Source organism: Larus michahellis, chromosome 5 (genome assembly GCF_964199755.1).
Source record: "Larus michahellis chromosome 5, bLarMic1.1, whole genome shotgun sequence".
NCBI lineage: Eukaryota > Metazoa > Chordata > Aves > Charadriiformes > Laridae > Larus > Larus michahellis.
The window spans coordinates 32,011,575-32,025,277 of NC_133900.1; the positions used below are offsets into that span (position 1 = coordinate 32,011,575).

The window sequence follows — 13,703 nt, forward strand, 5'->3', positions numbered from 1 at the left end:
TTTTGGGGGGCTGGAGGGGAACCTCTTAAAGGGAAAAAAAACCAGCTTATACACATTTAGATTTCCAAGTAATTCTCCCCGCTTCATTTCCACGTGTCCAGGTGAGTCTTAAAACATCCCAGCTCCTCTCCTATAAAGCCCGACAGGCTCATGTCCCCCTGTTCATAGACACTGACTGTATTTCCAGATCTGGGAGACATCATATATTTCCAGGTTTTTGCTGTGGTTCAAGTAGCTCTCCAGCAGCCTTTGTATGGAATACAAGGCTGTGTTGCCACACTCAAACAGCAGTCACTGAATACTTACGACTTCATAGCAATACATCTGCATATTTGTGGGAGTGTTTCTAACAGAAATGGGGGTTTTCCCCAAAGAACAGATAATTTCCTGAAAATGTTTAATCAGCCCATTTAAAATAGAAGTTTAATTAGCCTAGAGCTATATGTGGGATACAAAGTTGCAAGATACTGTCATTATTTTAAAATCCCAACATTGTTTTTTGGGCTTATTTTTATTTGTAATGATTCTTGGCACAATAATTTTTGAAATTGGAAAAATAATATGACCCTCAAGACTCTTAAGTCTGAACATCACATCCACTCCCCTCTTCCAAATGTAGGTGTCACACTAACAGGAAGTTAAGTAGCAATATTTATTTATGTTTAAGAGTCTCTGATTATAAGTAGTTTTCAGTTTTTCCTAACTGAACCTTAAGTGCAAGAATCTCTTAGTACATGCAAAGCAGAGATTTAACACTACTGAGAGCTTGAGGGGAGGTTTGCTATGAACAATTCAGGTTCCTAAAGATGTCTGTGACTAACGCACAACTAAGAGGTTAGTAAAGATGAAGATCTCTGCGGAGGCCAACAGCATGTTTACTGGCGTTTTAGGAAGGCTGTGCAAAGCTCAGATAACTAGGGTGGGGAAACTCTATTTAAGTTCCTACTCATCTGAAAGGTAAAATCCTCTCCTCTACCTCCTCTCTGCAGGTTGCATGAGATCTTTTTTCCTTTTTTGTGTGTATGAAATAGGGCAAGTCATCTTGCGTACTCCTGTAGTGTCGCATGCTCACTTACATTTTGGAGTATATACATCACTGTGCAGATCATTAGATCCATTAACCATATTTATTCCCTTACTCTCTGCTTTTTACGTGCAGTAGAGATTCTTTTGGTTTTTGTCTGGATATCACTTTAGGGAACTTATTAAACAAAACACAGTTTCCTTGTAAACCAAATTCTTGTAATCACTTTAGTGAATTAGTAGATAATTAGTACTGATTTACATAGTTTGACTTCAGAAATTGTCTTTACTTTGAGTACAATTATTTAAACTAGTAATGGAGTACAATTATTATTCCTAGGAAAAACAAATTTATATACAAAGTTTATACAAAGACGTCTTAACAAAAAGTAAAACCTAAATTTTATGTATTATAACTTCATAATCTTCATAACTTTTCATTATCTTCCTCTCTTGTGCATAAAACCTACTTTTAAACAACTACCAAGCATTATGGAAAAAACTGAAATGAGTTTAAAAATTATTAACCAAAGCACGCAATATATCTAACTTCTCAGCTGGCATCTTGGAAAAAAAAAAATTGGCAAAGAAAAAATTCAGTGCTGACTTTACAAGAAGTCTTATTAATTTGCTTCAGCGATACTGGATTTCTTCCAGAGTTGGCCCAGGTGAGAGATTCCCAGACACGGAAAGCGCAGCGCGGATCACGCAGCTGTCTCACATCGGTCTGTGCCGCAGCCTGAGGCTGCCAGGGCGCAGCCTGGAGAGCCGTGGGATGCCCAGCAGAGGAAAGCGATGCACAGCCCGCTGAAGAATGGCACTGTAAGAAATAATGAGAAATGCGCGATACTCCATAGACTGGCCATGTTTGTTTAGAATATAGATCAAGCAACTGTATTTGCTGAAATGAGAAAATCAAACCCACAGTCTACTCCTTCAGATCCACCAGCTGGATCTCGGCTCTGTTATTCTCCTCCCCCCTTGCATGAGGGAAGTGTGATGATCTACGGGTCGGCATGAGCAACATAGCTAACAACTCTGCACTGCACGCGGAGGCTCAGCTGTTTGGAGAGTCAGAATATTAGAAATAGAAATGTAGTTTTTTGAATGGTTTATCAGCAGTTTTTTGCAGTAATCAAACACGCAAAAATCTCCCTGCAATTAGTCGGGGGTTTTTTTTGGTTTTTTTTTTTTTTTTTTTTTACAAGAAAGGTCCAGTCTTCCTAAGATGTATACACAGTATTGTTGTGTACACCACTAAATGTATTTTATCACTTTTAGAAAAAATACTGGAGTCTTAAAAAAAAACAAAACAAAAAAAAGACTTCATTGTGTTGCATTTGTACTGAAAGCATACATTTCAGACATAGAGTTAGTTTCTCAGAGGATTTTAGAATTTCACCTTAAACGCATGTTATGCAGCGCAGGCAGGTAAATGAACATTCCCTTTCCAACACTGTTATTTTCCTGTGCATATGATCTCCTTGAAAGTGGTGTAAAAGAGAGAAGAAAAACCCCCAGCCCCCAAACCGTCAAGTTTTTTTAATCTTTCCATTCTACTACTTTAGAGGCTCGTGTGCTGCAGCTGTACAGAAACTCTTTGCTTTTCAAATAATAGTATATTTAGTCCTATGGTATTTTAAGGCCTCTGAACCCATCTGAAGACAGAAAGCGGCAAAAGAGCTATGGAGAGGCCGTGCTTTGCAGAAGAGGAGAACCTGGGAGTTTGTTGTGGATAATTCACAAACAGAACTGATTGAATGTGCTGGATAAATCATATTTTGTAAGTTCTCCCACATCTAATTCCCCTTCTCTCTCCCACAGAACAATTTTCTGAAAGTGACAGAGATCACCTATTCTGATCCCAGGGGTAATTCCCACTCCCCCCTTGCATGATTCATCTCACTCTCGCAATCTGCAATTTATAAGCACCTCTGCTATTACCAAATTTTTCACCATAGTTTTCTCCAGCTTCAGAGTTTTTGGTGTTCAAAGCTTTTTACCCATTTAGTGTAGGTGACTGCAGCTCCACGCAAGGAAACGGCTCTGTTGTTAGGAAAGCCCATGTAGGAGTTGAGCTGCCTCTTGAAGGAGGAGTGACATTTTTTCATTTTCAGGTCACCTCATTTTTGAGGTCTTGTGAGAACTTTGGAGGAGGGGGGGCCTGAACAAGTGTTTTCGAGGATAAGCAGCAGCAGAGGAGGTACCTGTTGTTTTATGGTGTGGGTACTGTATTCTGGTGAGCGGGAGGGCAGCTGGCTCCAGAAATGAGACATGGAAACAGAGTTCTCACAAGGAGCAACTGCCCTCTCCTTTACATGACAGAAGGGCGGCAGAAGAGACCTCCCTGAACATCATCCATTTTCAGTGCCACAAAAATAACATTACAACTATATAAAATGTCATTCCCTCCACTTGGAAAAGTGGGAGAGGCAAACTGAATCAAAGTAGCTTAGCTAACAAAGCCTTCAAAATTACATTTGTCATCAGGAGTAAATTGTATCATTTTGTTAATGTGTAAAACTATTATTTAATGGAAAATTAAAAATACTACTCAAATCTAAAATGGAAAACTTTAATTTTGAAACTTTCGGGTCCTAAGCTCGCTTGAAGGAAAGGAAACGGAAGAAGAAAATCTAACTCTGACTTTTGGAGCTGTTCACCACAGACTGTCCTTGCAGAGATCAACAAACTGAAGAAATCCCGTGCCTAAGAAAACCAAGGGACTGGAAATTTGTTAAAAATCTCAAGGAAAAGATCTGCACATACGTTAACAGAATGCAGACATCCTTGTTCTCGGCCTTAAACTTTTAATGATTATCCTTCCATGCATAAGAAAGGTTGCATGACTCCTTCATTTTCAGAGGAATTAGCAAAATAAGAAAGTTTCCAGGTGATTACTTCACTGTACCCTATTCTCAGAATAAGTCCAAGATAATTCACAAAGTTACAACCTCAGATACTGATCTAATTCAGTTCCTGGTAAGTTAGCACAGATGTTGAAAACTGAACTGATTTTAAAAAAAAGAAAACAACACAAAAAACCACCACCAACCCCCCCAAAATGCCGTAAGACAGATTTATTTACTTTTATCTCCTAGCAGCAAGCCTAATGATCAAGTTCCATTCAAAGGCGGACATAACAGCTTTAAAACTACTATGAGATATACATGGAAGCACACAGGTAGCAAATAGTAACTAAACCCCGCAACTATTAAACATCTCATTAGATGCCCAAACCCAAGAAGCTCACAATCACTAACACAACAAACATCAGAAAATTCTGTTGTTTGTGGGGACAGCATGATGAGGTGCAAGCTTTCCACCACTTAAATGACCATTGGTCTCTTGGTTAATCAGCATTTCTGGACGCATCCTTGCATCTACACCTTTCAACTTTATTTCGATACTCAATGGGTTCGATACTGCATGTGTGATCCGTATGTAGGACTACACTCTAATACAGCTTTTAGTTGCATAAGCTTAACTAGTTGCAACAACTAATGGGAGCTCTCTTCAGCTGCACCCACAAGTCAGGTAAGTGTCTAACTGCTTGCAAATCTGCCCTGCAGTAACAAGAATAGGTTGACGCCTGACAAAAAAAATGTTCTAGTATAAACCAGAATGTAGGATGATTAAGGTTCATCTTGTGAAATCAGACCTCCGAAATGCACTTCCATTCTTTTGTTACAGAAATGCACTCTGAGAGAAAGGACTTCCACAAGCATTAGTTTCCATGACAAATAATGTCTGTGTGTGTTCATATGCATGCTCTTACCTCTGTTAATTAGGCATCTGTTCCTTGTCTGCTGGGTTCCTACTTGGAGACTAAAAAGAAATAGATGCAATTAATAGTCATGTATAGCAATGACAAATTAGGCCAGTGCAGAATCTCTTTCAAAGGTGAATAATTCACAAAACACGTACCTAGGATGAGTCACCTTTTATGTGTTTTACTTCAAATGTGAACACAGTGAATACGACACGTGTCGCTGGGAGCAGGGGAGCAAGAGACATCCACAAAAATAGGCAGGTGTTGTGTGGGAGAATGACATGAGGTGGATTTTGTACAAATCTTACTTCTAACAGCATGGCTGGTCTTTATTGGTGGCAATTAGGAGAGGCTGAGGGGTACAGGGATATTCAGTTGTCTTGGTGAACGCCTCAGTCAACAGTTTGACTGTGGCCTTGTCTCACGAAGACCTGATTTGGTGACAAATGGGCAGGAAACTGATTTTTGTTATTTTTCATTATTTTAAATTTGAGCATGATGTGAAGCTACAAAATACTTACGAAACTGGAAATAAGCCAGGCTAAAAATGTAGCTTCACAAGTCCATTGGACACTATCGCAAACTACCAATGACCATTTGTAAACTACAATTGTAAATTGTACGCTATTGTAAACTAGTACAACTACCAAGTAGCTTCAAGACTAGAGGTCCTGATTGAAATCCATACTGTTGAAGTCATGAAGAAAAGAAATAATCTCTTCTATGACTTCCTCACTCTCCGCACATAACTTGTACGCACTTCAGGATCCCAAGTTATTTCAGCTTTGCTAACTGTCCCAGGTTGAGTAAAGAAGCTTGAGTTCCCATGGATCCAAATGTCAAAATTAGGGTCTATCTCTGTTCATCTTCCTATTGACCTATCGGAGACAATGGACATTGTGGACAATGGACACGTGCTCCAAATTAAGTGCTGCTTTTATAGTTTTCAGGGAACTCCGATGAGACACTACCTGCAAGCTGGAGTGGCATCAACTGATGAATAAGCAATCTGTTAGCAACTTGGACTGAAAACAAGGTGCTGATGAGGGCTGAGGAGTGAAGCCAGACATTTAGGATAGCAACATAATCAATAACCTGCCAGGCTGTGAAAGGTGCATAGTGCTCTTTTGAGTGTTTTTTGGATGAAGTTGAGGAAGAGATTTGGTCTTTGGCAACTGGTTGAGCAAACTTAATTAACTCAGACTTGCTTTACTGTCATAGGCACCTACAAATCGAAAATCAAACTCTGGAAGAAGAAATTCTGTGGAGGATGCCTTTGCTGCAGTGGATGACCTGGCTGTTTGCAGTGCCTTTCAGGAGTGGGTCAGTATTAAACAGTCTGTAGCAACGGAGAGTAAAGTTGAGGATAGGATATGAAGGCTGTTTTCAGTCTAAGTACCTACTGATTGTAACAGCTAAGAAATAAATGGTTTCAGTTGAGTTGCCTGTGGAAAAAGCTTTTGACCTTTCCACAGTAGGCCACCTACCTTGCCAGTCTCCCCAAGGATCCCAAGACCGGAACAGATGCAAAGACTGAGCTGCTTGTTTGCCCGAGTATATTTGTTACTGGAGGACTACTTAAGCATCTGACAAGTTTCCCAAGACCCACCTTCATTTAAAACTATTATGTAAGTTGCTGTCATTGAAATAATAATAATAAGAAAAAAAATAAAAAAGTCAAGCCTAACATTTGCTTAAGGCAGTACTGCTCTTCTGAAGTCCATCTGTGTTATAGTTTGTCTTCTGTGGCCTTTGTCTTGCTCATTACGTAGCAAGGAAGCAGCAACACCTACTACTCAATTCTTGCTACGCCAAGAGTGGAGAACGGAGCACCAGTCATTCCCGGTTTTGATGAGGAATCTTACACTATACTAGCTAAAGACCAAGTTCAAGGTTCTACAGAGATTAGCTAGGAGGGAATAGCCAACTACAAGCAATTCAAACCATTTTGTGTAGTTTCTGCAATCTTGCACTTATTTTTAGATGCTGGATGACTAAATCTGTGGGATGTGGCACATAAGGTGCCATAATGTAACTGCAATAGAAGGCAGATTTTGAAATCTCATTTTCAGAAACAGCTAAATGAGATTCACATAGGGAATTCAAATGTCCAAAGATGTGACAGGCATCATACAGGTTTTTAAAAAATTCCTGTGTGCTAGAAAGTATGGACATGGAATACATATGAAAGCTGCTTATCTTTTAAGACTTTAAATGAAACTTGTCTAGTCAACCTTACATAAATGTTGTCTAAGCTGCTGCCATTCATTCTGTTAGTGGACATGCACAAACCCAAGACCCTCAAGCCTTATTTCATGCTTAAGGGTATAGGCAAGGAATCAGTTACCACAGAGTAAGCTGAGGCCTAACCATGTTTCTACGCTCAGGCCTTGTGGGACCCCGCAGCAGCAGCACGTGTCCGCCTTAGTGTGAGAGCAGCACACATCCGCCGCACTGTGGGTGTGTTCTGGCTGTCCCCATTTGGTAATGCCTCCCAGGAGACCTCAACTGTTCCAATTCTGTTGTCTCCATTCTTCCTTGTCTCCTACTCTGTAGTATTTCACGGTTGGCCAGGCGGCTTTCCAAATAGTTATAAGCCTCGCTTATAGATAAAGTTTCCCATAGGCAATAGGGTACTACCCGTTCAGTACCTCTCTGGTGTCAGGATAGATGCCATGGAAAACTGTAAATATCTTACAAAATCTGGGCCGCTCAGATTTCAAAACAGAGCTTTTGTCCCCAAATAATTTATGTATTTCCATGAAATTTTTTAAAGGTACTTTTTGTTGTTGTTGTTCTGCTGGCTAACACCTTGATTCCCTTCTTGGAAAAAAGATATTATCAATGTCTATGGGCAAGACCATACATATATTATATAGTAATGAGCTAAATCGTTGTCTGTGCCTGTACTTTCTGCAAATGAACATTCTACATGCTTAGTCCTTATTCAGTTGTTCTTAAAATAGGTTTTTGTAGATACTTCACTCCAAGAGTGACAGAACTTTTTGCTCTGCAGTTGATTTTTTTTTTTTGGGTGTTATTCAGTCCTATATTAAACTGTTGCAAAATAAGACATGAACTTCGAGATAGCATCAAATGTTATAATGGAAGACTGAATTGAGTGCCACTATCATTAATAACTTTCATTACCGTGGAGGCGAGATCAAACTTACCAAGAAACTAAAAATCATGTTCCATACTAATTTATAGGAGATATTTTCTTTTCTCATTAAAATAAAATCAAATTCCTTTTCTAGCAGGCTTCTGATGTGGTATCTTTAAATCCTCCATCAAGTCCTCAAAAACTGTCTACAAAAAAGGCTATCCAAATCCTGATGTCAAACATGGAATCTGGAGAGGGAGGCCCATGTTTTTAAAGGTACAGATGGAGTCTGTATACAGATGTAAAAACCAGAAATCTGAGAACTGCTAATATTCATACATACCGCTTTATTATATGGCACGTGGAACAAAAGGTCTCTAAAATGAATGCTCTCTGGTCTGCTTTCCTTAGGAACTATGAAAGAGAAAAGAATGTGATTATCATTTTTGTTTCAGGCAGTTTATTTATGTCTGGACTGAGGCAGTGGTCTTCTAAGATCCTTCTTTTACTCTTGCCATCAACATGCCTCCAGCTGTAAAGGCAGTTCCATCTTTTAGAAGGTCTTATTTTCAAGAATCTAAATCTTTGATAATAAAGTGCACTGATAATAAAGTTGGACAAGTCAGGGGCCTCCATAATGATTCTTCCCATTGTATTTCTGCAGTGCGGAGCTGCTGATTTATATGCATCACAGGCTATGAGACAGTGTAACGGAGGGTGGAGAGGTTAGGATCAGAAGGGAACATAGCGATCATTATCTGAGTTACTGGATAATTTCACAAAATTTACAATTCTAGTGTTGATACTATGTTTCTACTGGTATGATTCAATAACCAGCCAGCTACAGAGGCAGGACTGATGTGGCCTTAAAGGAGAGCCCTACAGACAAATACTTTCCAAGAATCACCCTCATGTCATCATGAGCACTTCCTTCCATGAGCCTATAGAAAACAGAGCGTAGGAACAAACGCAGTGATCCCAGGCCCTCGGGCTCTGAGTGCCTTCTGAAGGCTTATGGACTGAGCCTGTTCATGTGCTCAGGATGCTGTACCCCTGCCAACCACGGAGGATATTAAACCTGAAATATAAATGGTACGGACTGCAACTCGGCCACTAGGCCAGGAAGAATTTACCTTAATTACAGCGTCTCACAAGTCCACAGAAACATAACGCTGTCTAACAGAATAATGAAAGCAGCACTGTGGATTACTTTTCTCTCTTGCAGTAAGGAAATAACACGTTTAGGTGATACTTTTAAATACTGATATAAAAATGGTACTAACTCCAACGTGAAAAAGAAATACGAAATTTCCCTTCCAAGAATGCTTATGTACTGAATTCTACAGAAATCATAGGCCTAAAGTCAATACCATCTCATACGATCTTTTCATAACAAGAGAAAACCATTTGCAGGAAATGCAGGTGATTTATACTGCTGCAGATGACATTCAATCACAAAGGGAAAAAAGCATCTTAAATGACCAATGGTACAGCTTTTATTAATGACTCACAATACGAAAATGCTGTAGCAGTGGAAAATTCATCAAGAATTTGCAAGTGCAAATTGATAGCTGATTTACAAATAAAATATTGAAGTCATCAAGTGAATTGTCCTAAAGAAATCATCTACCCTAATTGTGCTGAAGCAGTAGGAAGTGGGCTACAGAAAAGCTGAGCCACAAAGACTCAGTAAATTTTCTGCCCCATTAACTCTCAGTGAGCTCGTCTTTGGGATGAAATCTTGACCCCGCTGAAGGCCTGATTACACTAAAATAATTTAAATGTGGTCAGATACAAAAAACGCTCATTACAAATTCAATGCCTGATCCAAAAATCTGCATATGCTTTGGATCAGACCTTTGCAGTATACCTACAGTTCAAGGCTTCAGTGTTCTGAAAGGCAAAGGAAGTGCAACTTACCGTTCGGATTTTCCTTTTCCAGTCTGTTTCCAGCAGTGGTGTCTCTAAGGTGGTGCGCTTTTTCCTGTAAGTAAAAAACAAGCATAAAACCAGCAGCAGAAATCAGTACCGGAAGTTTACTGTAGAAATAATGAGTAACTATATAAAGTTGGAGTCTTTAGCATTCTGAACACCAAGTTTCTCTCTCTCTCCAGAAAAATAATTTTAAAAGATTGAAAAAAGTCTGTGACGCACTGAAAGTAGATGCTAATTTTACATTTTAGACCTAAGAGTCTTGTGGAGTTTTTCCTATCAGTAAGTTACATCAATTCTGGCATTAGATTAGGCTTGGGAGTTTTTGCTTTGGACAAGCGATTTTTCCTCAAAAATCCCAGTGAGAACCAGGCAACTGCAGTGATATCATGAAGTAATTTTATCATGTTCTTGTTGGGGTAACAGTGAAAGACTTTTTCGTAGTACGAACCCAAAAAAAAGTCCCACATGCAATGCAGGTTATAAACCACCACTAGAAAGTAGCTTTTTCCTCAAAGCGATGAAAACAGACCAAGTAAATCCTCCTTGAAATACAGGTTTACGACTTAGTGCTGCCATCTTTGCACAGATTAAACATCATCTTCCTCCACAAGTAATTCCCGTGACTGACAGAGCAATACCAGCAACTCCCACCTGCGTGCTTGGCCGCAGGCAAATTCGGAAGGGGGCATCCACCCTACTCTGGCACTGCTGCCGACCAGCTTGTGCTGTGCTGCTGGTGCCCGGCCTGGGAACTGGGCTCCTACACCATCCTGAGCCCTTGCACTTCTGCTGCTGAGTGTTCCACTGTGATGACAAAGCTCATGCTATTTCTTCAGTAAATGGAAACACAAAGAGCATTTAATCTCTCCTCGTCGGCAGCATCTGCTAGCTCTCCCACTCTGTAGAGCAGTAGACTAGCTTTGGTTTTCCTCTTTCTACTAAATGCACTTAAAGGACAACAAGAAAATATTTTTGTTAATGCATGACCTCATATAAAATGAGGGCATAACCTCTTCCTCCAGCTGTCTTGTTAAAAGTAATTAACAAACCTCCTCACCGTGCCTTTCTCCTTAGCTTCTAGCTTTGATGCAATTCAGTGACTCAGTGTGTGGGCTTTTTAAAACCTGGTTTTGTGCACCTCAATTTACTCCATACATTGACTATAAAGGAGCTGAACAGCGCTGCTAACAATTGGGAATTTCACTAAGTCGATTCCACACTTTTAGATAGGCATAAAGCCTGATGTAAGTCGATATATATTAACAATGTACGCTTGAAATAGTTATGTTTCTGTTAGCTGACACTGTTCAATAGCTCATTTAGTTTCTTCAGCTATGAAGGTTTGTGGTTTCATAAAAGATGCATAGACCTAAGCATCGCCTAGCAGTTTAGAACAAAAGTCTTAACAGATGAACACATTTAACTCAGGATTTTAACCAAACGCAACAGCACCTGAAGTTAGGCAAAATAAATTCAGGAAGCCTCTCAAGTCATCAAACAACAGTGGAAACATATCTAGAAGATTCAGAACCATAAGCAGCAAGCTCCTTGTGAGCTGATGGGCCTATAAATCACGACTCTTTATTTCTGACCTCACATGTAGGAGTCAAAATAGAAGAGTTTGTTTTTTGGAACTTCTGATCAAGATTCCCTGTCAAGAAACATAAATATCAGACTCATACCTGTCGAGTGGGCTGTAGTCTCTGTTTTTCATTCTGCCACTGTTTAAATCTGTCAAGAGCACCATCCGCAGAAACTGCCCCCTTTTTCACCTGTTCCTGCAAGTGGATGAGTTCTTCCTGCTCAGCACGGCTGTTGTGTTTCACAGTGCTATCACTTACTGTGTCAAGGTGGCCTCTGTGTGCTGCCACAAAATGTAGAAAGATAAAGGTAGAAAATATTATTAACCCTTTTCATTCCTTTCTCCTTATGATGCAAGCACTTTTTTTGACAAAAGCATGTAAGCAGCGATTTTATAATCTGCCATCAATGAAAACATACTGCCTTTAGGGTGGCTCCCTCCCTCCCTTTTCTTCTTTCTGTTCAGTTTTGTTCATTTCTTTGGGGTTTTTGTTTTTTTTCAATGAGAGAAATGCAACAAATCAATGAAGATTATACCATTACCCTTTGGCCACAGAGTAGCATCTTAAACTTTGCATTCATTACTATTGCCCTGATCCATGGATTCTCCGTTAGTGTCAGTTCAAATAAGAATTTCCTTCTAGCACTAAAGCTATAGTACCGACATTTTAAAGGAAATTGTTGCTATGTTAAGACAAAAAATATCCACAGTGTCTTATTTCCCATTCCTTCTCCAACTTCACACATTACATTTCGCAGAAGCTGGGGCTGAAATTTGGGCAGAAAGCATTTTGAAATTTTACGTGATTTCCTTCCCCCACATTATTAAATACATCGCAGCGACAAGAAAACATTACAGCCTAGTCCTCCTAGAGATTACAACACGGGTGCACAACTGAAGAGAAATGACAGGGAGACGCGTGTTACCAGATTCACAGCCTGGCCCAGGAAGGTGTAGCACCGCCTTTCTCCAGGGTATTGATACTGAAACGGCCGATCCAGAACACATGAGCAGCCCAGTACGAGGCTGTTGCAAAGGTGCCATAAAGCACCTGTTTCACTGCACAAAGAATGCAGCCAGGATAAAAGTTTAAACTGTAAGCATGATTTGGGTCAGTTTTTCTGCTGTGTTATGCAACAATATCTTTATTTTAAGAGAGGAAGGACTGTGCAAAGGGAAATATACCAAGGGACTCAAAAACAAGCTACTGTGGCTTCTCCCACTCCCTCCTTTTGATCATACTAGCACATATTAGGCATGAATCTGTACTCTTCTGCACCTCAGCTAAATGTTTCTATTTTGATGGAGTAATGACCCTAATGCCTTGCATCTGTGAAGACTGTTTAGAAATCAGACCAGTTTAGGTAAAACGGCATTTATCATATCAGCAAAAGTGTGTGTGTGTGTGTGTGTTTCCTCAGACCCAAAAAACCTACTCTTGTTTTGTCATAGAATAGTCGGGTTGAAAGGGACCTTTAAAGGTCATCTAGGCCAGCCGCCCCCCCTGCAATGAGCAGGGACATCTTCAACTGGATCAGGTTGCTCAGAGCCCCGTCCAACCTGTCCTGCAATGTTTCCAGGGATGGGGCATCTACCACCTCTCTGGGCAACCTGTGCCAGAGTTTCACCACCCTCAGTCCACCCATCAGATCTATATGTCTCCAATTGAGAGAGAAGGATGTTGTTGTGGGGGACTGTGTCAAAGGCCTTACAGAAGTCCAGATAGACAACATCCGTAGCTCTTCCCTTGTCCACTGATGTAGTCACTCCATCATAAAAGGCCACTAGGTTGCTTTGCAGAGGTATGCTACCAATATTCCAACATAGCAAGACCTAGAAGGTCCTGTATTCTTTTCCTAAGTGGTTTAGCATTCATGAAAAGTAGTGTCAGTAGCACTTGGGGGCTGCAGTTCCCCACTGCAGAAATAAATAGGTGATTACGTGCTGCTCTGCATGCTTTAATCCTGACCTGTTACTTGTTAGTGGAAGAGGGAGGAAAAGTCATCACTCGGTGTTCATGCATTTTGTACATAACATTGTCAATTATTTTAGAGTACCACTAATGCAATTTATGGTAGCAACATTTTGACGTGCTACAACTCAAATAACAACTGGACTGCCATGAGTCCATTTTACATGGATGTCGGGGTACCCAGAAGAGAACTGTTCCTCCCCACGCTATTGCTTTTCCACGGCTGGCACTAATGCACAGCTGAGCCCTCCTGGCCTTCCTCTTCTTGGTTTTAATCACAATGAGGGAAGGAAATAGAAAAGCATAAAGTAACTCT

General features: G+C 40.2%; 1 protein-coding gene across 1 annotated transcript in view; it reads right to left on the reverse strand.

Moving 5' to 3' along the window:
- Positions 1 to 705: 705 nt before the first annotated feature.
- The window catches only part of BANK1 (B cell scaffold protein with ankyrin repeats 1), a 160,724-nt gene continuing 147,726 nt past the window's right edge, over positions 706 to 13,703 (reverse strand). The window contains exons 13-17 of the mRNA XM_074589473.1: positions 11,516 to 11,697; positions 9,819 to 9,882; positions 8,242 to 8,312; positions 4,802 to 4,851; positions 706 to 1,843 (exon numbers count right to left, since the gene is read on the reverse strand). Coding sequence (XP_074445574.1) covers positions 4,807 to 4,851; positions 8,242 to 8,312; positions 9,819 to 9,882; positions 11,516 to 11,697 — 362 coding nt within the window. The 3' untranslated portion in view covers positions 706 to 1,843; positions 4,802 to 4,806. The remainder of the gene's footprint in view (positions 1,844 to 4,801; positions 4,852 to 8,241; positions 8,313 to 9,818; positions 9,883 to 11,515; positions 11,698 to 13,703) is intronic.